We start from the raw sequence: 22,776 nt of genomic DNA, 5'->3' as shown, positions 1-22,776 counted from the left end.
TGCCACCTCTGAAATGGCTTGACCAGTTATCATCAAAATCTTTCTGTTTAATGATAATTAGAATTTCAAAGTTCCAAGGCAGAATCAATTTGGTTTTAAATGAGAGTTGAATTCAAAAGCAGGCATTAAGTAGAAACTTATGAATTCATGGTACTGAAAGCTCTTAATAGATTATGTAGCTTGTCTATAATTTCTATAGTTTATTTGCTAGCATATTTTTGGGGAAAATTTATGTGCATGACACTTCCCCTGACATGGAGTTTTCTCCATGTTACTACCACTAATTTCACCAGATCTGATTGAAGCATATTTACATGATATTTTTATAATCAATAAAATCTCTCCCCCTAAAATCAATGGTATTATCTCATTTAAGTTTGTAAACCCTCCACCACCCTCTGAAATTATAGACAAATAAAAGCAGTGTACAAAATATTTTGACAAGAGTTGCAGAACTCTTATCCTCTCCTTTTTGGGTCCTGATTCTAAAATGATATTCACAAAGGGAGGAGGAGGTGTACCGACTGATGTTATTGATGCAGTGATCTGAAGAAAGTGACTTTAGCATGGAAGTGGCTTTAAACTTGGGCCTGAGATGTGCTGAAATTATCTCCTTGCTCTTTGGGTAGTCAGCTCCTGAGAGGAAAACAGCAGGGAAGAGATCAATGGCATCTCATCTAGCTTGACATATAAGAGAGTTATTATCTTCAGGTGAATATAAACATGAGAAGAAACCCTGGAAGCACATCCAGCCCTTCTCTGGCTCTTTGTGACTGTGGTAGCAGTTATGAAAGCCAGTGATTTATTTTTCACTTGTAAATGTATGATAGGAAAACTTAAGAGAGGGAGAGATGAGTCATTATGGATTCAGGAGTTTCTTCCCAGAATTTGAAATAAACTTCTAGCTGCTGAGACCTTCAGCCTGGAGGATGAATCTTGGATTTGAAATGCCAAAATCTTTTGCCTTTTTATGCATCAGATCCTTTTCATTATTTATGAGTGTGAGTTGGTCACAAAGGGCCTGGTTCTTATACTGGTTGTTACTTTTAATGGAGTTCAGTGGTTCACTGGTGAAACCAGGGATTATCCCAGTCTTAGGGTCTTGAACAGAATGTGTCCCAATTTACCTTGTCATTTGTCTTTTCATCCAGTCCAGTCTGATAGCTGAAAAGTCGCTATTCAAGACTTTTATGGTCTTTTTATGGACTTCTTTGTTGTTTTCCCATTTAAATTATTCTTGTTATTTGTTGGTCTTGCATATTTAGAAAGATTGTGTGTGTTTTGCAGTTGTACATTGATTTTTGTAGTCCTCAATCTTGCTGTTGGTGTTACTAATTTGATACTTTCGTACCAGTAATTTTTTTCATAAATTCTTCAGGTGAAGCTGGCACATGAAACCTGTGCTTCAAAATCTCAAGACTTTGTCTGTGCAAGCTGGCAAAGCATATGGAAATAGTGCAGACATTCACCTCCTGTCTGAACTTTGTCCCTGTGGGGATCTGACCTCAGTTCAGATGGTTTTGGTTGGGTTGTCAGATCATAATTTTGGATAGAATGGCAGCTCAGTTTTTCTGTATTTGTTGAGTTATCTATTTTGGCAAGTAAATAATGTGGAGGTGACATCTTTAGGAGCATTTTCAACTTGCATGGTGTATTCAACATATTATAGATATTATATGTGGATGTTAGGCAAGAATTTGCTATAACTCTATATCTTTTGTGCCTTGGAAATCACAACCCTCTTTGCTATTTGCAGCAAATCAAAAGAATAACAACAGTTTTTCCTTTCTATGTTGTGCTTGATCTTTCTGAGGAAGCAGGCCTTCAGGCATTTAAGGACACCCAGGTGGGATTGGTGGTGTCTCAAGTCACAGGATTGAGTGAAGGAGGCTGCATGCACAAAGTCTAAGCACCTTTCACAGTGAGAAAGCTGCATCACAGCTCCACAGCAGGTGTTTGTCACTGCAAACAATGTCCTCTAGACCTCTCTGTGCTGTTCAGGGCAGTCACAAACACCTTTTTTACTGATTGGAAGCTGTGAAATGTTCTTGGATGTACCAGCCGTGACAGCTCAGGCTCTGGGTCCTTTGGAACCACCTTCCACTCCAAGTGGTTCATTTTTCATGGGAACAGGGTGCATATTCAGCATTTTGACAAGACAGACTTCATGGGATCTTGAAAATGGTTTATACTAAACCTGCACTTTGTCCTGTGGTCTAGTACGGAAAGAGGCTCGTTTGCATGAATGTTTTCCTAGTTTGGCCAAAGATTTCTAGAAGGAAGGACCTGCATCTAAAGTGCATTTTCCACTTTTGTTTTGAACTCCTTAGATGTGTAATTTTTCAGGAAATGTTTCATTTTTCTCTACAGGCACGATAAGATTGATCACTGAACAGCGATGGAGCCTCAGTTGTTGAAAATGCAGTTGGTTGTAGATTCACATGCATATTTTGCAGAAATACAAGAAGTTTAGTCCCCAGCAGTGTGACCAAGAAGAAAGTTTCACACAGCCTAATAGCAGTGTGGTTTTTAACCTGTGGAAAACATACTGTAGTTACCTAGTTGGAATAGAGCCCTTTATGGGGACATTGCAAATAGCATCACATCTCTGGCTGCTTTATCATGCACAATTCAATAATATGATCAAAGAAAGTTGATGATTAAACTGTGTGATAGGGCAAACAATTAGAGGGAATAATTTGGTTTTTGATTAGTAATTATGTTGTTTCTCTTTTTGCAATCATATTCAAAACAGCTGGCCTTCCCTAGCCAAAAGATGTGTCCTCTGAATTGTCAGGCACTGGGAGTGAAGCTTTTCCTGCTGCCCTGGGGTTGTGTTTAGAGCTGTGATCCCAAAAGCAGTCTCTGGAGGGTAATTAACAGCACAACTGCAGATAGCAGTGGGCCCCAGGCTGGTACATCCTTATCAGAAGAAAACACATATGGTAGCATGGTGTGTAAAGTGTGAGTACTTGTTTGCACAGAGAACATCATTCATCCACTGCAATCAGCCCCCTTTCTAATAAAGAGGATACAATTGAAAATGTTTAATAGTGATATCATTAAAAGGTAGCAGCAGAGAGATATGAGGGATTAGAGCCTCTTGGAGGATGAATGAAGAGGCTCCCCTTGACAGTGATGTCACTGGTTTATTTCACGTGGTTCAGACACTGCTGTTAATTTGCCACTGTAGTTTATTTGAATAAAAATTCATTGCTTACCCAGTGGGGTAGCACATTTGCATGGAAGAAAATTCTAAATTAGCATAGGAGCAAAATCTAAGAAATGCCAAGGTCCTCCCATTTCTGGGGTCATGCTTAGTGCCCGTCAGAGTTGAGCCTTCCTGCAAAAAAAAAAAATGCCAATGGCTGCAATAAGCCCACCCTTATCAAAATAAACTGTTATCATCCATTTCCTCAGGTCACCTCATGCTGCTGCAAGGACTCTCTTTGTTGAGCACATTTCCAAATGGAAGTAACATAAGTTCATCCCTTAAAATGAGGTCATTGCCTCTCCCCACAACAAATGTTAGGCATGGTTAGCATCTTTTTGTTGGGACTCAAGCCAGAATGCATCCTGCTCTGGCACAATGGGAACCTGCTGGGGGTTTCCCTTCACAACAGCTACTGTTAAAGATGGAGTGAAAAACAAAACCCTGCTCCCAATGTGAAAAAAAGACTGGATTTTTAATCTGAAAAAGAGGCCACTGTAAGCAGAACACAAAGGAAAGAGAGATGAGCATAATAAAATACCACCAGTATGGGGGGAGGCCTGTGCATGTTAAAAATAATGGCTTTGCACTTTAGAGGGTTCACTCAATAATACAGATTCTGTTTTCTTAAGGGACCCTCTCTAGTGCCATGGGAAAACCAGGCCAAGCCCTGGACTGACAGTCAGTGAAAATTTGCTAATAGTTTTTTCTCTTTAGCCGTGATAAATAATCTCTTACTTCTTTGGAAGCACTTAAAGAAAAAGAGTGAATATGTATTTGCTAGCATGAGTCAGCATCAGCATTTTCTGGAGGTTTAAGGTAATATCCAAGTGGCTTAGGCATTAGTCCTTGCTGTAATGGAAATATTTTTAATTCATGTAGCTTTTCCTGAAAATGGAGAAACAGTTCTCGGGTCCCTTCATCTTGTGGCAGGACTAGGGGACCATAAGGTAGAGAAGAGTTGGCAAATGGAGTGCTGCTGCCAGCACAGCTTATTCAGCCCCAGCCCTTTCCTGAGACGTCCCTGGGATGAAAATGAGCTCCAGACTGGAAAACCTGTTGTGTGCTACAGGCAGTCTGCAAGCTCATCAGCCTGCTGTACATTAGAGAGGGATTTTTTAATAGCAGTGTACCTTAAAGGGAAATGCATGAATCTAAAAGAAATACACATTGCATAAAACCTTCCTTCATTAGCCAGTTGAGCACATTTGCACATTTCTTAAAACAGAAACAGTCCCTTTTTCTTCCAAGAAAGTATGGGGAGAGAGGGGAGAAATCATACCATCTGTGAAGAAAAAGCTTGGTATTATGCATTCACCAGTACTGGTACTCCCATAAATCCACTGTTTATTAAATATTCTCTGAATAGCCATTTCAGAGCTCAATGCTGTGCACAGCCCCTGAAGTTTGTCTCTCCAAGAATTAAAACACTTGTAAAAATCTTGATTTTTAATTTTAATCTGCATGTAAAGTTTGAAAAGGTAGCAGCCACAGGAAGCCTAGGAGGGAAGGCCTGCACAGAAAGGGCTGCAATATTCATGGCTGACTGTAAGAGGTGCTTTGATGTGTGTTCCATGCCTGTTGTTCTCATGATATCTGTCCAGACCTTGGAGAATCAAAAACCACTTTTCATCTCCATTTCGTATTGGGATTGATTACAGAGAAAGAGAAAGGGATCTGAACTGGCCACACGCATCCAGAATGCTTCTCAGGAATACTGAGGTTTAATTAGTGAAGAATAAATCTTTGAGGTCTGGGGGCAGAATGTCCTGTAGGCAGAGTGTCTATGTCTCTTCTGTCTGTGTGGGACTCTTATTCTCAGATGCCAGCGAGTGTGGAAGGTGGGAATGGGCACATGGAGAAGAATTGCCCACAGACAGGAGCACATGGGTGTCCTGGGTGATGGTTGGAAACCCAAAATCCTTTTCCCCCCACTGTGGTATTAATGCATTTCATATAGCAGGATCTTTATTAGTTTATGACATGGGCTTCCAGGAATGATGGCAGTCCAGGTAAATAATTATTAACATTATTATTGCACTTCTTTGATCTTTAAAATTCTCCATTGGTTTGAGCCTAGGCTCTGTTATTGTTTCTGTCTGTACTGAGGCAATTTACAGGCTCTAGCAGGGACTCCAAGAGGCTCTTTTTTAAACAAAACAGTGTCAATTGCAACTAACATTTTTCTACTGTTCTGAAGTATTAAAAAAAAAAAAAAACCACGACAAATTTAGGCTTAAAATACAAATGTAAAGTTGGGAAATTTTGGGTTCAGAAATGTAAAAGTTTTGGATTGATGTTTTTGATCAATTCCTTAGGTTTTGGATGGAGAGTGTTCATTGTCGTGGTTTTGAAAGTGACATGTCTTAACAAGGATACTCAAGACATTTTGTGAGACAGAAAAAAGTTTGCAGTCTCTCCTCTGTGTGGGTAGGTCTGAAGTAATGCCTTAGTTCTAGGGGAAGTAGAAGCTGGCAATGCTGCTTTTAGGGAGGCTGAAACTGCTTTTGGTTTCCAACAAGGTCATGTCTGTTTTCTCTCTAATGTTACTGCTTGTTTCTGCTGATGGTAGAGGTGGAAATGGATGGAGGGACTCCCAAAAGCCCTCTTTGCACAATGGTACACCCTCAGTCTGTTATCCCTCTGTGCAAATCTCAAAGCTCCTGTGCGTGGTGGCCCAGAAAGGGTGAGCTAACCCCATCTGTGGGCTTGGGAGCATCAGCCAGGGTCAGACAAAAAAGGTTTTCCCCTTTCTCAGAGCACAGGGACATGTTACACCCTGTGTGCTAAGGCAGCTCGTGCACTTGCACACATTGGCTCACATCACGTTCAGGTAACTGGAAGCCAGTAACAGTTAACCAGTAACCAGTGCTGGGTTACTGGTGCAGGCTGACAGGTGAGCAGGATGCTGGGCCCAACACCTCACCAGCCCCACTGAGGGATGGCAGCCTGGCTGCTGGTGTGGCTGGACGCTTGTAGCTGCTTTGGAGTGAGTTTTGAGGGATGTCTGGCAAAGGAGGACCTGCTGTTGGCTTGAGGGATTCCAGGAGTGGATTTGTGCAGCACCTGAGATAGATAGATCTGAGATATTTTGATATGGCCTCAGGCTGGGACTGTGACCTGGACTTTATCCTTCTTCCTGTTAGTGAGTGCTTCCAAGGCTTAACAGCTGCTAAGTCTTCAGAACCCCTAAGTCCAAAAGTCATGCCCAAGTCTGTAAGAGACACAGGCATCGTTCTCCTTCTCCAGTGAAATTGCAGTTAGAGATTAATGTGATTATCAAATATTTATTGCTGCTTCTGCCTCTCCCCCTCCATTTTGTTTGAGCAAATAGACTGGGACGTGTCTGCAGAGGAGCAGTGCTCCTTGTCTGGCTGTATTCCTGTGACTGCCTGCTGGAATCTGATTTTCCCCTCCCCACCCAGAGCAGCTGTAAACAGCTGATGTTAATTCTGGTCCCCCTGCTGACTGTGCCAAACAGGGATGCCATTGCCCTCTGACAAAAAGGCTCCTGCTCTATTGAGTCCTCCCTCCTACCTTTAGTAATGCTGATAAAATGCTGACCTGTTTTTTTACCCCAGTGACTGCTGTTGCTAAGCACTGAGAATATGACCTGTCTCCTGTAATAATCTGCATTGCACAACTCAGATGATCTCCCAAATGAAAGCAGCTCTCAAGGCAGCTTTTCTTGCCCATGGTCTTTACAGTTATGACTGTTTACTTTGCAGGGGCACCTTATTTTTGAAAAAGCCTGACTAAACACCAGTATTTGGGGGCTGGATTTGGGGGCTGTTCTTTTGGGAAGGACATTGCAGAAGCTGGTTTGTAATGATCAGTGTGGCATGCTTGGAAAAGAAAGATAAAGAGCAGGGAAGGCTGTAAGCTGGTGACTTATCACTGCAAAGTGGAATGCAAAGTGTGCAAAACTCAGGAGAAAATGAGGAGTTCATGAGTAATGGTTTTCTCCTTAGAGGGGAGAGCTTCTTTTATTGGAAGTACCATTAAAATGGTCTTGTAGCTTGTATGGGTACAAGAAGAAAAGCAGATTTTCTACCCACTTATCATTTTGCTGTCACCATGCCCAAGACTGCTTCATCCTGCATGTGAAGGAGGCTTCTGATGGGCTTGGGGCAATTCTTGAGCACAACATCCAGCTTGCAGTGCCTGTATTGACAGGAGAGGAGAAAACTCTATAGCAAATCCAGAAATTTGGTATTAAAAATAAAAAAAAAGAAAATTATTTGAGCAACAGATAAGTAACTGTGCTTTGGTGCCGGGGTGGTTCTTATTTCTCTTAGCACTAACTGCCTTTATTGTTTAGTGTAAAGGTAGTTGTTGCACTCTTTCAAAATGTTAAAACATCTCAGTGCGCTGGTAGCTGCAATGATGTAAGCCTGGGAAGAAATGATACTGAGAGGGAAAGAACCCAGACAACTCCTGCTTTACCAGTCTACAAGAGGGCACAAAAAATATGTTGACTGCCCAAGATGCCAGGGAAAGCTGTGGCACACATAAAAATCAAAGACTGTGTGATTTGTCCCTCTTGAAAGCTAACCCAGTTCATTGCATTTGCTCCAAGGCAGGATCAGCATTATCTAAACTGTCCTCCCTGGATATTTGCATAACTTGTTAAAACCCTCTGGGGATGGGACTTCCTCTCAGTGATTCTGTCATGACTTAACCAACATTTCTGCTGTCCTTACATTCAAGCTGAAGTCATCATAAAGTAAATTTGTGTAACTATCTTTAATGCAAGGTCTGAAAAAAAGGAAAATGCAGTTTATATATTGACACTGTACCTAGAAATTTCTGGCTTCTTCAGTGAAAGTGGACAGGTATTGTCAATAAAATGTGCTATAAAATGAAGGAGAATGGAGAAAATAAACCAAAATTTTAGCAGATGTGAAATTTTATAATAGATTCATATGTAGAACCATGGGGTTTTTAATTCCACCAACCCGATCCTTCAAGGTTGAGTATTTTGAATTTTTTTTTAATCTCTCAGATTAGTTCTCACAGTACTGGTTGGGTCTGTTGAGCTTGGACATGGCAAGTGGTGTGGCACCTTGGGGAAGACCAGCATGGTTGGTTTCCCTGCAGCCCAGTCCTGAGAGAGGTTCCCCATGTGCCAGATGTGTCCCTGGCTGCTGGCCTTGCGTGTGAGACACTGCTCCATAATTCATGTTCATGTGTGGAGCTGAGCCTCCTGCTGCCTGCTTGGGGTTTGACCCACATTTCACAAGGTGGTTTGGGATCCTTTCCTGTCTAGTTAAGTGGATGTACACTGTGCTGTATCATTAATAATTTCTTTGCCACTGAAATGTGTTTTTATACCGTGCTGTGATTTCTCATGGGGCTTCTCCTTTTTTCTTGTAGTCTGACACAAATGCAAGTTACCTGAGAGCAGCTCGAGCTGGCAACTTGGAAAAGGCTCTTGACTACTTAAAAAATGGAGTGGACATCAACATCTCAAATCAGGTTGAAGAATATTTTGGTCAAATTTTCTGGATAAAAACTTTCTTGCTGTTTCTCAGATTCCTCATTATATTTGCACTTCATGTCAAAGATATTTACATGTTTTTTGATGAACCATGTTTACATATCTTATCAAATTATATTTTTTAAAACCCTTTACTCAGGCACCATTTCACTTGCACTTGGGGAATGTGCTACCTTATCTTTCATTCCATTTGTATTGCATTAGATCATGGAACAGCATACAGAATTCGAGCAGAGCTAGTATATATTGATTAAATTCTTACTCTGTCCTTATAATCTAATTCTTGTGAAGTTTGCCTTAGTTTTTGTAAGCTCATCTCAGTGGGATGGTAATAACTTGTCTTCTCACATGCTTGGTAAGCTGGAAAACACTTGGTAATCCTTCTAATTGCTTTACTTTTTCCCTTCCCTTTTTCAAACCAGAATGGGTTGAATGCTCTCCATCTCGCTTCCAAAGAAGGGCATGTAGAGGTTGTCTCTGAGCTGATCCAGCGAGGTGCCAGTGTGGATGCAGCCACAAAGGTCAGTCAAGCCTATCTGGTTGTTCCCTTGTTCACACTGCTGGCCTGGGCACAAGGTGTTGGCCAAGTGATTACAGACTGTGCAGCAGTAATTGCCCATTTTCCACTGCTGGGGGGGGGGGGGGGGGGTTCCTCAATAATTGCCTAATAGAAGCAATTATAGTAATGATAGTAAATGTCACAGATTGCTAGGGAGGAGATTTACTGAACAAACTGAAGATTCCTGTTTTGGATTCTGTCCATGCCATGTCTTCCAGAATAACACACCCATTAGAAGTATTCAGCAAGAAATACTGTATTGTCAAGTGGAAGATGTTCTTGATGGTATTGTTATGTATTCAGGCTTAGGTTTTGTACTCTTTTCAAATGTCACTGTCTCTAATTCCAGAAAGGAAACACAGCACTGCACATAGCATCCCTCGCTGGACAAGCAGAAGTCGTCAAAGTGTTGGTTACAAATCGGGCCAATGTCAATGCACAGTCTCAGGTAAGGCCACGTGTCCCTGTTTGCTACTGCCAACAACTCTGCTGACACTAGAGCTGTCCTTCTCTTAGAAACCCTGATTTTAGCAAATATATTTGGTAGATCTTACTGTGTTAATGTTGGCTCTTGAAAATAAGAGTTGATAATCAGCGAGATCAACCTCAGATGTGCCCTACGAGCTGCTGCTTGTTTAGAGCTGGAAGAGACAAGGCTAGAACAGGAAAGTGGGAGAGAATGTGTTCAGAGGGATCCTGTTTCACATCATTCACTGTCTCAGGCTTAGCTGAGCCCATCCCCTTTCCCTGTACAGGGAGGTACTGCAGGCATATGCAGACTTTGTAAGTCTGGTTCAAGTCCTTTGAATAAATGTTTAGGTCAATTATAGAAAATTTGAAATGAGAGAAAACAGCACTGGTGCTACAACCAAAGCAGTAAAACAAAACAGAAAAACTCTGGCTTGAAAAATGCATAAACTAGACATTGTTGAGGGTCGTGTGGCTGTGCCAGCAGTGTCCTGCACACCACCCCATTCCTGCTCTCCCTGCTCAGGGGCTGGCAGGCAGTGTCAGAGAAGGGACAGGCTCCTCATCCGGCCCAGGATTACCATTTTGCTGTATTATAAAGATGTGGGCATGAAAATAATTGTTTATTAAAAAAAAAAAAAATTAAAGAAGGAGGTTGAGGTGTTTTATTGGTCTTTCAAATAATAGGAAGAAAATGCTTAACAGGATCTATTTGGAAAATGTTGGTTATTTGTTGTCTGTATTTCATGGGTTTTTTCACCTGAGGAAAAGAAATAAATGACTCCGTTCTCTTTTCTTACTCTTTTATACTAGCTTAACACAGCACTATTTAATTCCAGGAACCATATAACTTAAATTTAAAGAAAACAACAACAACAAAATGTTTTTAGGTAAAATCTCCCATGGCTGTTAAGAAGTAAAACAAAGCAGAAATATTTGCCATAGTTTTCCTGTTAAAGAACTTAAGATGGGATTGACAGGATTCTTTTCAGCTTGTGTTTGAGAACTTGTATATTCAGCCCTGAAACTAAAAATAATCTGAGATGGTAAACATCTTATATAACTGCATTGTCCATACACCCTAAGGTTTTGCCACATGTTTCTCTAACTTTGCTAACATGCCAGAATGAAAGATTTATTTCTCCCCCACCCCACTATGGAGGCCTTGGATGTCTTTACTTGGAACACCCATGTAACACCTCTGTTGGCTATTCCACACCAATACCAGCTGGAATTCAGCTTTTGAGGAGGCCCCTGGTGCTCTCTGTCACCAAATGGCCCTGGACCAGCTTGGTCTGTGGTGCTGAGCTCCACTTGAGCTTTGTTTCCTCTTTCCTTGAAGGTAACAGCTCTCCCATGCTGACAGTTCCAGTGTTAGGCCTTCTCTAACCAAATCTTCCTGTCTGTAAAAAAGGCCAAAAAACAAGCCAGAAATTTTTGCCAGGGTTGAATTTTACACCTGTTCTAAGGGTTATTTATTACTATTCAAGACAAAATGTTTTTTTTCAGACTTGTCTGGCAATTCCAGCCCCTTTTTAAAGAGAGAAGCAAGTGTAAAGTGTGGGGTGGAAAAATATTTAAAACCCTACAAAAACTTAACATAGGAGAAAAGGTTCTACTCTGCCTCCAAATGCTAATAATATTTGGTTTTGAGAGTTTTTTGCCTATTCATTATTTCATGAAGCTAACTATTAGGTGGAGTTTCCTGCTTCCTTTCTAATTGCAAATGTTTGAAACTAAAAAATTAATCTTTGTTTCCAGCTGAGTTAGTAAATAGAATATGCCATGAAACGATAGAATGCCAGACTCAAAACCAGACTGCTGTAATAACTTGTAGTGTGACATATGAGATACCTTAGCAAGTGCTTCCTGGCTTCTCTGTTTTTTAATTAAGTAGAATTTTGACTGTTTGGTGACTGAACTGTTGAACCTCTGTTCAGGAGAGTGCATTAAACACATTTCTATCTTTGGGCTTGGGCTCTGTGAGCCCTTCAGTGCCTGCTTTGTGCTTGTAGCAGTGCCTGCCTGCTTAGAGACCAAAATACCAAATCCTGGAGCAGCAGCAGGCCCTGCCACCTGGGCAGGCCTTGTAAACATGTGGCATCACAGCTGCTGGGTGCCTTGCTGCTGCTGAAGTTCCTCTTGGATCCAACATCCATTTCCTCCCCGAGTGTCCTTTGTTGTGACCCCCTGTGTGTCCCTGCTGCCGTGTGCTTGGCCTCAGGTCACCTGTGCTGGGTGCTGGGTGTGTGCCCTGACCCTGCTGGGACAATCAGGTGTCCCTCAGCTGCTCCCCTGCAGCTCAGCCCAGTTTCACTGCCATGGGTCTCCCTCTGCATCTCTCCAGGGCCCAGAATGTGGATGTTTTTCCTTTGGTCTAAACATACGGGCAAACTCCTCTCAGCTCATCTGTTTTCAGCCCCACTGGTTTTCTGCCAAATCTAGGTCAGTGTCCTGTGTAACTGTAGGAGAGATTTCAGAATTTCCTAGAACAAAAGGTAAAAAATGCATTGCCTTAATATTAATCCCAAAAAATTCAGTTTCTCACAGGCTGTTTACAGTTAAGGCAAAGACAAAAGGTTTGACTGTGAGACAAAGGCATTCACCAAAGAACGAGTTAAGCTCTGCAGCCTCTAATACTTGCATTGCATTGATTGAAATCAGTCACTTAAGCATAATTTGAGAGATGCTCTAATGTGTCCAGAAACACTGATAAACCTCTGTCTCCAACTGCTGAGCACCAATGATCCTCACATCTCCTGGTGCCTGAAATATGAAGTAGCTCAGTGCCCAGAAGCAGAGTGTGCTCAGAAGGCAGCTCTTTGAGGAGATGGAAGGCAGAAGTAGCTGGCAGAAGTGAAAGAGAAGTCAAAGCTAATGGAAAGAAGAGAAAAAAATGTCAATTACTCTGAAGAGTCACTGCTCTTGCTTTCACCACAGACTTGTATTGTATTTCCCTGTCCTGTTTTGTATTTCCAGTGCTGTGGCTGTATTTATCAGGAATCATAACTCATTGCCACCAAATCATCTGTCCAGATTGATTTTTAGCTTAACTTCTCAACAGACATGAAAGGAATTGCTCTGGCTTAGCTGTGGGAATTGTATGTGGTCAGCTGAAAGATTCTTCTGTGTACTTTTAAATAATATTGCCCTTCTCCCATCTTCACTTAGGCCAGTGTAGATCATGCCATTAACTCATCTGTGAGCAAGCAGTTTTTTCACTTTTCACCTAATCTTCCCTCATTTGGCAGATGAGTTTCATGTATAAAATGTTTGTGGGGTATTTACACTCTTGTTTTTGTATTTCAGAATGGCTTCACTCCATTGTACATGGCAGCCCAAGAAAACCACCTGGAGGTTGTTAAGTTTCTTCTTGACAATGGTGCCAGTCAAAGTCTTGCCACAGAGGTAAAAGTTTGAATTTGACACTTTATGAACAAAGCAAAATGTGTTTCAGCAGTGATTTCTGCCAGCTTATATCAAACTAGTCTTTTAAATACAAAATTAAATACGAATAAAAAGCTGTCTCTGTGAAGTGTGCTAATGAATAGAGTTATGGGCTTTTCTGCAATTTAAACTGTCTCTTGCCATTTCTAAAATAAAAAAAAAAATACTTTAACTAGAGACAGTTCTAAATATAGATGTGTTCTTAGTCATAACTGCTAATCTTTCAGGTTAAATGCTCACATAGGCAAGCTGTGTGTATAATATAAAAGTTCTCTGTGCTTTTATTAAAAAAAGTGAACAATGAGAAGGGTGGCAGCCATAAGGCAAGAACAACTGTTCACCTGTGCTTTGGACCAGCCCTGGGATATGAGAGAAACCCCAGGGTTCCTTGGGGCTTGGACATTTCCTGAAGTGCCTCATTACCATGGTGGTGCCCTCTCTGTGGCACCCAGTTACCCCACCTGTGATGCAGGGAGAATTTCAAGGTGACAGAAAGATGCAGAATCCATCCTTGAAGGTGTTCTGTGATCTTTCTAGAAGAACACTTTGCATTTCTTTCTTTAAAAAGCAATTCTAACTCCAATACAAAATTAATTCTAACTCAAATAAGGCAACCTGTGAGGAAAATAAATAACAAATATATTAATAGTTGTAAATGTATGGCATTGAGAAAGGTGTTGAATCTGGTGAATTTTCAGTTGTCTTATTACCAAGGTTTTGCTACCAAAATATAGAAAGGTACTTCAGTGTGTGCTCTCTTTAATATTTATTGAATTCTGATTGCTCTACCAGTACTGTTTCCATGAAGGAAATAATGCTTTTTTGGAAAGGGCCCAGTTTTTGAAAAATAGGAAATGCACAATTAGTTTATTGCCACATATACCTGATAGTATCACTGTAAAATGGTGTAAAAAGGAAATCTTATTTCACTGTGAAAAATTAATTGCTAATGGATCAAAAAAAATCACTAAAAGTTAGTTATAACCTGAAGTGTGCATCAGAACCGCTTCCTGGAAATGCTCGAGGATATGAAAGTCAAGATAGACCAAAATAAAATAATTTACATCTGGAAAATTAATTTAACATTGTCACTTACCACTGTATGATTTTCTGCAAAGAGATTTTAGAAAAAATTTTGAAGGGCTACTAGGTTTTTTTGTTTGATATTGTTTTTCCTTTTTTCCCATCTCAGCTTGATGATAAGGTACAATCTAATTTTATCCATGGAGAATTTATTTGAAGATAGCAGACTACAAAACAGTGACACCTTTATTGCCTTCCCTGTTTGAGAAAATTGCTTATGGGTTCTTTCTTATTTTCTCTTGGTTCAAGTTTTCTTAGAAATCTGATTTCTCTCTATCATTCTAAGTGCAAAAACTTTTTAACTAAAGGATTGCCATTTAGCTAAATATTCTTTAAAAGTAACTATTTAATCATGGCATTTTAATCTAATTAAAGGAAATAATTGGTTCTATTTCCCTACAAGACAAAATGTTGTGGGTGTCTACACCAGTTTTCTGTGCAATTTTGGGATGTGTAAATAGAGCGGGAAGCCAAGGCCTCCAGGGTTTCTGCAGGCAAGAGCCCCCATTTCTGCCTGTAGAGCAGAGCAGTATTGCCAGAGCCCTTTCTGGGGGTGCTCAGGGAGGTTTTTTGGCCTTCAGGGCTGCAGAGCATCTTCCACACCCCGTGGCCCTGTGGCTGTTTCACCCCAGCACTGCAGCCCAGTGCCTGCCCCTGCTGCTGGAGGATGGGGAGCTGCAGGCAGCAGGGAAACCTGGTTAAATGAGCATGAAATTCCTTGGGAGCCAGGGAGGGTGTGGTGGAAATTGCTTGTTAGGACCCAGGAATTTCAGTGGTTTTCTTGGATTTTCTTCCCCTCAAAAACTTTGATAAAGCTCTCTTTTTCAGGACCTCTCCTGTTTCTCATCCTAGATTGAGGTGTTCTTGATTTTGAAGCTAGAGGGAGAAATTCCATTTTGAAAATATTACTTTTCATTCCAAAAGTTATAAAGTTAGCACTTCAACTCTTCACTGTTGACATGGAGTGAGGATCTACCTCTTTCTCTATCACTGCTGCACTTTTATTTCACAGTTGCACTGTTTCACCATGGTAGCAAAACTGAAAAGTGAAAGAATGCGTTTGCTTGCTAAGATGCAATGAGGTTTGGTAATACAGGTTTTGGATATGTTCATCAGGAGACAAATTGAATAAATAAATATCCAGATTAGTTTGCCTTTGCGATTTTTTTGAGTGATTTATGGGTATTATCTTGGGCAAAGCTGGATGTGCTCCTGGGTTGCAATGACAGATATTTGGGACCGAGTAGAACGAAATGAAAACTCCTTCCTTCTTTAGTTTTCTAAGAATCCATAACATAAAATTAAAATTAAGATGTAAAGCTATAAATTCCACACTGTACTTTTTATGTGTTTGAGGAATCTGCTCTAAAATCTGTTAAATAAAAACCTTCTGTTTTTCAGGTTTTTTTATTCTACACTATTTTGGTTATTAGCAAATCTGAAAGGAAATAACTTCTCTTTGTAACAGGATTGTCTATCAAATTATATAAATTTTCATAAAGGGAAATCGTAGTAGAACATCACTACATTGAGAGAATGTGGTATTCTTGATCAATTATTATATTTTAAATGTACATATATATTATGTTAGCGGATAGAGCTTGTTTTGTTTGTTTAGTTGTTTGGCTTTTTTTTAAATAATCATAAAAATGTAGATTATAATCTGTCAGGAATGGATGATAATTTACTATTGAGACATCATTAGCAATTGTAATTTTAATATTCCAGCTTTTTATACTTTTTATATAATTAAGCACTTACATAAATATCTGCATAATTAACTGTAAATCCGTGAGCAATTTCACGCTTTTTTTCCACGAGTCTGTCATTTGTGTCTTAAAATTCTATGATGTGTCTGGAGTGCCAGGAAGGTGTTTTTGAGTATTTGAACCTTGTTCACCAGCACTTTACTCCAATTTGAGGGTCATTGCAGGGTACTTTTAACTTGCACTGTGTTACACTGGGTTTAATTTGGGCCAGCTCTGTTCATAAGGCTGCGATCTCTTGGCTCCCCCTTCCCGCCCCGTGGAAGGTTTGGAGCACACCTTGACGGTGCCCGTTGTGTGTTGCAGGATGGTTTCACACCTCTGGCAGTAGCTTTGCAGCAAGGCCATGACCAGGTGGTTTCCCTGCTGCTGGAAAATGACACCAAGGGGAAGGTTCGCCTGCCCGCCCTCCACATCGCAGCGCGCAAGGACGACACCAAGGCGGCGGCTCTGCTCCTGCAGAACGACCACAACGCTGACGTGGAGTCAAAGGTCAGTTGGGAAAAGCAAGGAGCTTTGGTGCTCTCAGGTGCTGATCACAGCCAGGGGAGGTCTCCCTCGGTGTGAACTGTTTTGCTGCAGTTACACAGAACTTTTTCCTCTAACACCCGATAGAGAATAACATTTGATTTGCCTCCTTTGCCTCTTTCTCCCCTGTTCCCTGTCTGTTTAAATCAGGGTTAATTCCTCTTGTAGAAACCTTGCAAATGGAAAATAATAAACAAAATATCATTTGAATTATTATCTTGGAAATGAAAGCCACTCCTGAAAACAGTGGTGAGCCGTAGGTACTGCCCAGTTGCTGTTTGATCGGCTGTCTGTGCAATTGCTGCTTGGAGAACTTGGGTAAACAGGTAACAATTAGCACTCAAAGTACAATTAGCACTCAAAGTACAATTAGCACTCAAAGTACTCGCTGGTTCTGCTTCCACCCTGTGGAGCTTCCTGTGTGTGCCGGGCGTGCTGCCCCCCGAGCTGCCGTGCCCCACAGCCATCATGAAGCTTTCCGCACCCATGTCACCAGTGGTGGACTAACCGTGCATTTTTTCCCCCTCTTTGCTTCCCAATGTGTTAACCTAGATGATGGTGAATAGAACAACAGAGGTATATATAAATATATCTATGCATCATCACTCCTCCATGACTTAGTGCTGCTGCATCATTTCTCCCTCCTGTCTGCATCGCATATTTTAGGATAGACACCTGCTTTAGATGAAATGAAGTAGCATGTGCTAGAGAAGACTGTAGTTTAGAGACCAGGGCTCTCTGCAGCTGGAACTAGAGTTTAAAAGTAAGAGTGAAGCATTCTTGGGAACTTAACTGCCATCATAAAAAGCCTGTATTACGAGAGATGGAGTTTTCAGGGATTCTCATGGAGCATACGTTTATCAGATGTTCTCAGAGCTGCAGACAACCCTGTCATGTTGTGCATCCAGGTCTGATTCTAGGCTTCTGCATGACACTTACCTTGATGGTGTCAGCAAATAGAATGATCTGAGAGTGGTTTTACAGCTGCAAAATTCCCAAAGCAAGGCAGTGGCAGCTAGCATGGCTTGCTAACAATTTAGAAATGCATCTAGTTCCCATAAGGTTTCATACTTTGCAGGACTGATGGAATTGCTGCATGTTTTAGCATTATTTTAAAAGGAAGTAAAACTACTTAAATATGAAAATCAGTTGCTGAAGTAATTTTATCAGTAAGACGTCTTTTAATTAGGGTGGTAACTCATGGTGTCTGAACATAATCCAGTGTGATTGCCCACAGTGGGAGACTGGTCCTTATGGTGCTAACCCTTGGAAAAAAACCTCCATATTAATAATTTAAAATAGCCTTTGATGTTATTTTCATTTGCATCTACTTTGAATTTATAAAAACCAGTTAGCAAATATCATTAAATGACTTGTATTTGAACTTCTGCAAAGAATCTTTAAGATATTTAACTTGCAAGATTGACATAATACCAATAACTATATTTTTCTAGTTAGCAGCTAATTTCTTATAAAAGTCAGATCATTGCTTTAATACTCAAATGTTTTGCTGCTGTTTTCCTGGAATAACTGAAAGTTTTATTCAACTTCTTTTCTTCTAGAATAATTATGTTAATTTTTTTCCCTCCTGGATAGCAATGTGATTTTATTTAGATTCTCTGAGATACTATAAATAAACATCAGTGAGTGAAAACCAGTACAGAACTGGAGTGGTGACTTGCAGCAGGCTCCTATTACTAGCCTTTGTCAGTGATGTGCCATGAATTGTGGAATGCCAGTGTGATATTTTTTTTTAAAGTGTCTATTGGTTGTGTTTTGTTCTGTTTATTTTGCAGAGTGGGTTCACTCCCCTGCACATAGCTGCTCACTATGGGAATATCAATGTAGCCACGTTGCTGTTAAATCGGGGTGCTGCCGTGGACTTCACTGCAAGGGTGAGTGTGGAGCCAGTTGTGCTCAGTTTGCTTTGTGGCCACAGCTTTTGCACAGGGCTGTGAGGGGCACATCTCCCTCACCAGCCAAGGGGCCCGACCTGGCTGAGCTGTTCTGTTACCACCTGGTGTAAAGGGGCTTTCCCTGGGCTGCTGAACCGAACCCGAGCTCGAGACCTCACCTCCCAAAACTTGTGCTGTCATCAAAAGGAGCTGCTGCTCTCGTGGCTCCAGCCTTGCAAAAGGTGGGCTGGGATGCAGTGGCACAAATGCTTCCACCTGTAGCTGTGACATATGGCAGGAGTGATGCATCCCTGCTGAATTCTCCTCATCGTGCCGCTGCTTCCAGTGAACGTCAGGTGTGGTGCTGAGGAAAGCATCTGTGCTTCCATTGCATGCACAGGAGCAGGTGATTCATAAAGGAAATCTGGAAACTGGATGAGTAGGAGATGAAGTGAGACCTAGGGGTGGAGTCCATAGTGTAAGCAGAAGGAAGGCAGGAAACAATAGAGGGAATTTAGAGTTGGGAGAGCAGGGGAAAGACCCAAACAGATATGGATAGGGATACAGCACGAAGGATAGGGGTACAATATGAAGAGCAAGGAAAGATGGTGGTGCCAGGCATGAGACCAGATAAATAAATAAACCCCAAAACAAAACAAACTGAGGCTCTGCAAGGCTTTGGCTCACCAAGCCTTACCCAAACAAAGCCAGGCAAGAGATGTGCTGGTGATCCAGGACAATAGGAGATAAAATCAAGGCATTCAAAGTGAAGGCAAATGCTGATGTAAGAGTAAATAGGCATAAATTGACCATGAATAAATGTTGTCTAGAAATTTAGATATTTCCTATTAAATCTTAGTAATTAATATTATTTAATTAATAACTGCTTAATAGTGAATGTTAAATATAACTAATGAGTTTCTGGAACAATCTTTCAATTAAAGTAGAAAAAGTAAAAAAGATTCAATGTAAATTCAAGAGTATACTTATGAGGGGAATTATGGATAATCCAGCAGCTCCTCTTCTGAGGTTTTGATTGTGTGTTATGTTTATTGCTTTTGCATGAGGAAAAGTGCTCCAACACTGCTTAGAGCATTTGCACAAAGGGAAAAGTGCATTTGCAGTATTCTACTTCAGATAGTTTGTATGGCTAAAAACTTGAATGTTTCTGTAGTTAAGGCAATATTTACATGCAGCAAAGTTTTTCAGAGAAGCATTGCCAACCCCTTGCTCTGCTTTCACTGATAGCATTGACCTCTGATTTCCAAGTCCTTTAGCTGACCCAAGCAGAGCATTAAAGCATTTCATACCATCCCAAGCTTTGGCATTGTGGATTTGATAAGCCCTAATCACAGAAGCAGGGATGACAAATGGGGTCTTGGGTCAACTCTTTCCCACTCAGAAACAAGATTAGGGATTAGCAATGCTACTACATTAGCAATTAGCAGCATTTACTACCAGTGCACTAAATACCATCTGCCTATGCTTGTTTTAATAGAATAATAAGTCTTAGGCTTCAGCAGCTCTGTTTTGGATTAAGGGCACTTGTGGAGACCACATCCAGAGTAAAAAGGCCATTCTTGCCTCCTCTTCAAGATCTGGACATTCTGAATTCTGCCTCCATTGGTTGTCATCATCAGAGTTCTGGGATGGCTGGGGAGGTGGGGCTGCAGTGACATCAGCCTGAAGGAGCAGTGGGCTGAGGCTGTGGCTCAGGGAGCACTGAGCTCTTGTTTGTGCTTGTGGTACTGGGCAGGGGCATCCAGAGAGAGAGAGAGAAAGAGCTCATCTCCACTCCGTGGCAGTTGCAAATCTAGATAAAGTTGTTGTGACAGAAAGAATTGTAGCATAAATAACAGTAATATGGAGCTGAATGTTGTTCTTTAGTGCTTATCAGGCTGCAGGGGATGAAAGCATGCACAGGAGGATGGGTTGGGTTCTGGCAGAGCAGTGGATATGTGGGCTAACAGAGCACTTCCAATTATCAGCACCAAGTAGCAGAGCCCTTGCTTGACCCTTGATTACCCAAACTGCAGAACAGGTACTGAAAATGACCCACAGGTACAGCCTGCTCATTGCCACCTCATGGCCTCTTGTTTTAATTTCTGTAAGTGCTATCTACAGTCTGCTGTCTTCCTTCTGCAGGAAGGGCCCTTATTTGAGCTGCTGACAATGTGAGATGAGCAACAGAGCTGTAACCCAAATAAAATATTACCATATGTACTGTGGCTTTCAGAAGTGCAAAGAGCAAACTTTTAAGATGGGGGTGTCAAATGCACTTTTGTGCATTTTTGCTTTGTTCTCACTAAATAAATAGAAATTAACACTACTTTTCTATCTCTCAGTTTATGTTCAGACTCTTGAGGAAAGTACGAATTCTAGGGAGGGGTTTGAACAAGAGAAGAGGATTATGGTAACAAAAGAAGCTTGTGTGAGCAGGGTAAAGTGAAGACAAATGTGTGACAAATAGCTATCTGCCATCTGCCACCATCAGTGTAGGCAGGGAGGGGAAAGGTGGAGGAATGTGAATGGATGTGTAGGATGAAGGCAGAGCTGTAAGGCCAAGGGCAAGTGTGGTGAAAGGATGTAAGGAAAAGGAGGGCAGGCCTGTGGCAAAGGAGATCTCCTCAGCTGCTGTTCCCAGCCAGTTTCCAAGAGCCCTGAGGGAAGGAAGAGGCTCCAGCAGGGAAGGCAAGGAAGGAGATGAGCTTGCTGCTGGCTCTCAGTGTGTGGGCAGGAGCAGCAGTGGTGCTGTGCTGTAAGTAAATGATGTCCCCAGTGATATTCAGGAGCAGCTGCTCCCTCAGCCCCGCTGGTACACACCTGCCTGCCTCTCAGCTGTCACATATTCCCTTGGACCCTTCTTTCACTGCAGCAAGGGGACAGGCACAGCTCCAGCAGCTCTTACAGGTGTCACAGTGCCTGCCAGCCTGTGTACCTGCTGACTGTAGAGGCTGGGGGTTGGAAATGTACCTGTTTTACAGGTTTGCACTCCTGCAGTCCAGTGACTGATGTCATGTCAGCTCTTCCCATGAGCTGCATTAGCACTTCTGTGTCTGCTTTCTCCTCTTGCCTCGCTGCAAGTGCAGGGAAGGTGGCACAGCAAACTCCCCATTGAGATGGATGGAAATAATTTCAGTAAATCAGCTTCTGATGCCCTTTATTCCACCTATAAACAAGGAGGCAGCTCTGGGAGCCATCCTAACCTCATTCCAAATGAAACAAAATCTCCTTATTCAGCTGGATGTTTGCCACTTGGTAACAAAGCAAAAACAATCATTCCAAATTGCTCGACTTCTTGGGCTCAAACTCAACAGAAAACCTGTCACAATTACTGGCAGGGTATGCATTGCAGGGTAACAGGCATTTTATGACTACTCATCATCCTTTTCCTGTTGTACATTATCGTGTGTCCACCTTCTCCAAAATACTTCAAATACTTCATTGCATCACCATATTTCCCTCTTGCTTAACTGGGAGACAATCACACAGAAACTAAAGAAGTGCAGGAGGACAATAAAGGGTAACTGAGGGTGAAGTCTGCCTCCTTTCTTGGCCAGATGAACACTTGAAAGCAGTCACTGCTTGGGCTTTGAAGGATTACAACACCTCCAGGCACCCTTCTCTTAGCTGACAGTGTGATGAATCCTACTTACAAGCTGAAAGGTAGCCAGATACATTTAAGTGAATCTATTTTATCAATTTTTTCAACAGGAAAAACGAATTCCTGTCATTTTAAAACTATTGTTTATCAGCCACTTGTGCCTTTAAATCAAACTGCATCCGATGTCTTACCTAGAGTTTTAATGATTTAATGGGGGTCTTACCTAGAGTTTCAATGATTTTGAAGGCATTTTGAGTAAACTGGGAATTATATTTAGGTAAAAGTTATCTTTTGGGGGTACACATAGTCTTCAGATAGCCTTCTTCTGTCTGAGATGGTCTTCCAGTGGAAAGATCTGTTTAGCCCAGGTGAGGAAATTCCTTTGAAGCTGCACCTGTCTCTGTGGAAAACAGTGCTTAAAAAGGAAGGACGAAATTCTCAGCAGCTTCCAGAGCAATGGCTGAGAGAAACCTCTGTGACCCCCTCATCCACTCTGTGCTTGAGCAAGGCAGAAGATGGAGGCAGCCAGGGAATCCTCTATGTGAAGGTGACCTCTCCCTGCACCTTACTTGCCAAAGCAAACGGGAGGAGCTCCTCACTGTGCCATAAAACTGCATCCAGCCCTGGGAAAGCCTTCCTGATCCACAGCACTCCTTATCCTAGAGGAGATCTCAGTGCCACTGGGAATGAGCTTTGCCTGCAGAAAGTTTGCTTA

General features: G+C 41.6%; 1 protein-coding gene across 20 annotated transcripts in view; it reads left to right on the top strand.

Moving 5' to 3' along the window:
* Nucleotides 1-22,776, top strand: part of ANK3 (ankyrin 3) — a 287,099-nt gene that overhangs the window by 140,479 nt on the left and 123,844 nt on the right. For all 20 annotated transcript variants that reach the window (XM_077183367.1, XM_077183364.1, XM_077183370.1 and 17 more), the window contains exons 2-7: nucleotides 8,588-8,689; nucleotides 9,134-9,232; nucleotides 9,620-9,718; nucleotides 13,048-13,146; nucleotides 16,341-16,526; nucleotides 18,359-18,457. In XM_077183367.1, coding sequence (XP_077039482.1) covers nucleotides 8,588-8,689; nucleotides 9,134-9,232; nucleotides 9,620-9,718; nucleotides 13,048-13,146; nucleotides 16,341-16,526; nucleotides 18,359-18,457 — 684 coding nt within the window. The remainder of the gene's footprint in view (nucleotides 1-8,587; nucleotides 8,690-9,133; nucleotides 9,233-9,619; nucleotides 9,719-13,047; nucleotides 13,147-16,340; nucleotides 16,527-18,358; nucleotides 18,458-22,776) is intronic.

This window comes from Agelaius phoeniceus, chromosome 9 (genome assembly GCF_051311805.1).
Source record: "Agelaius phoeniceus isolate bAgePho1 chromosome 9, bAgePho1.hap1, whole genome shotgun sequence".
NCBI lineage: Eukaryota > Metazoa > Chordata > Aves > Passeriformes > Icteridae > Agelaius > Agelaius phoeniceus.
Note: the sequence above shows the minus strand (reverse complement) of the source record. Positions and strands in the feature narration are given on the sequence as shown.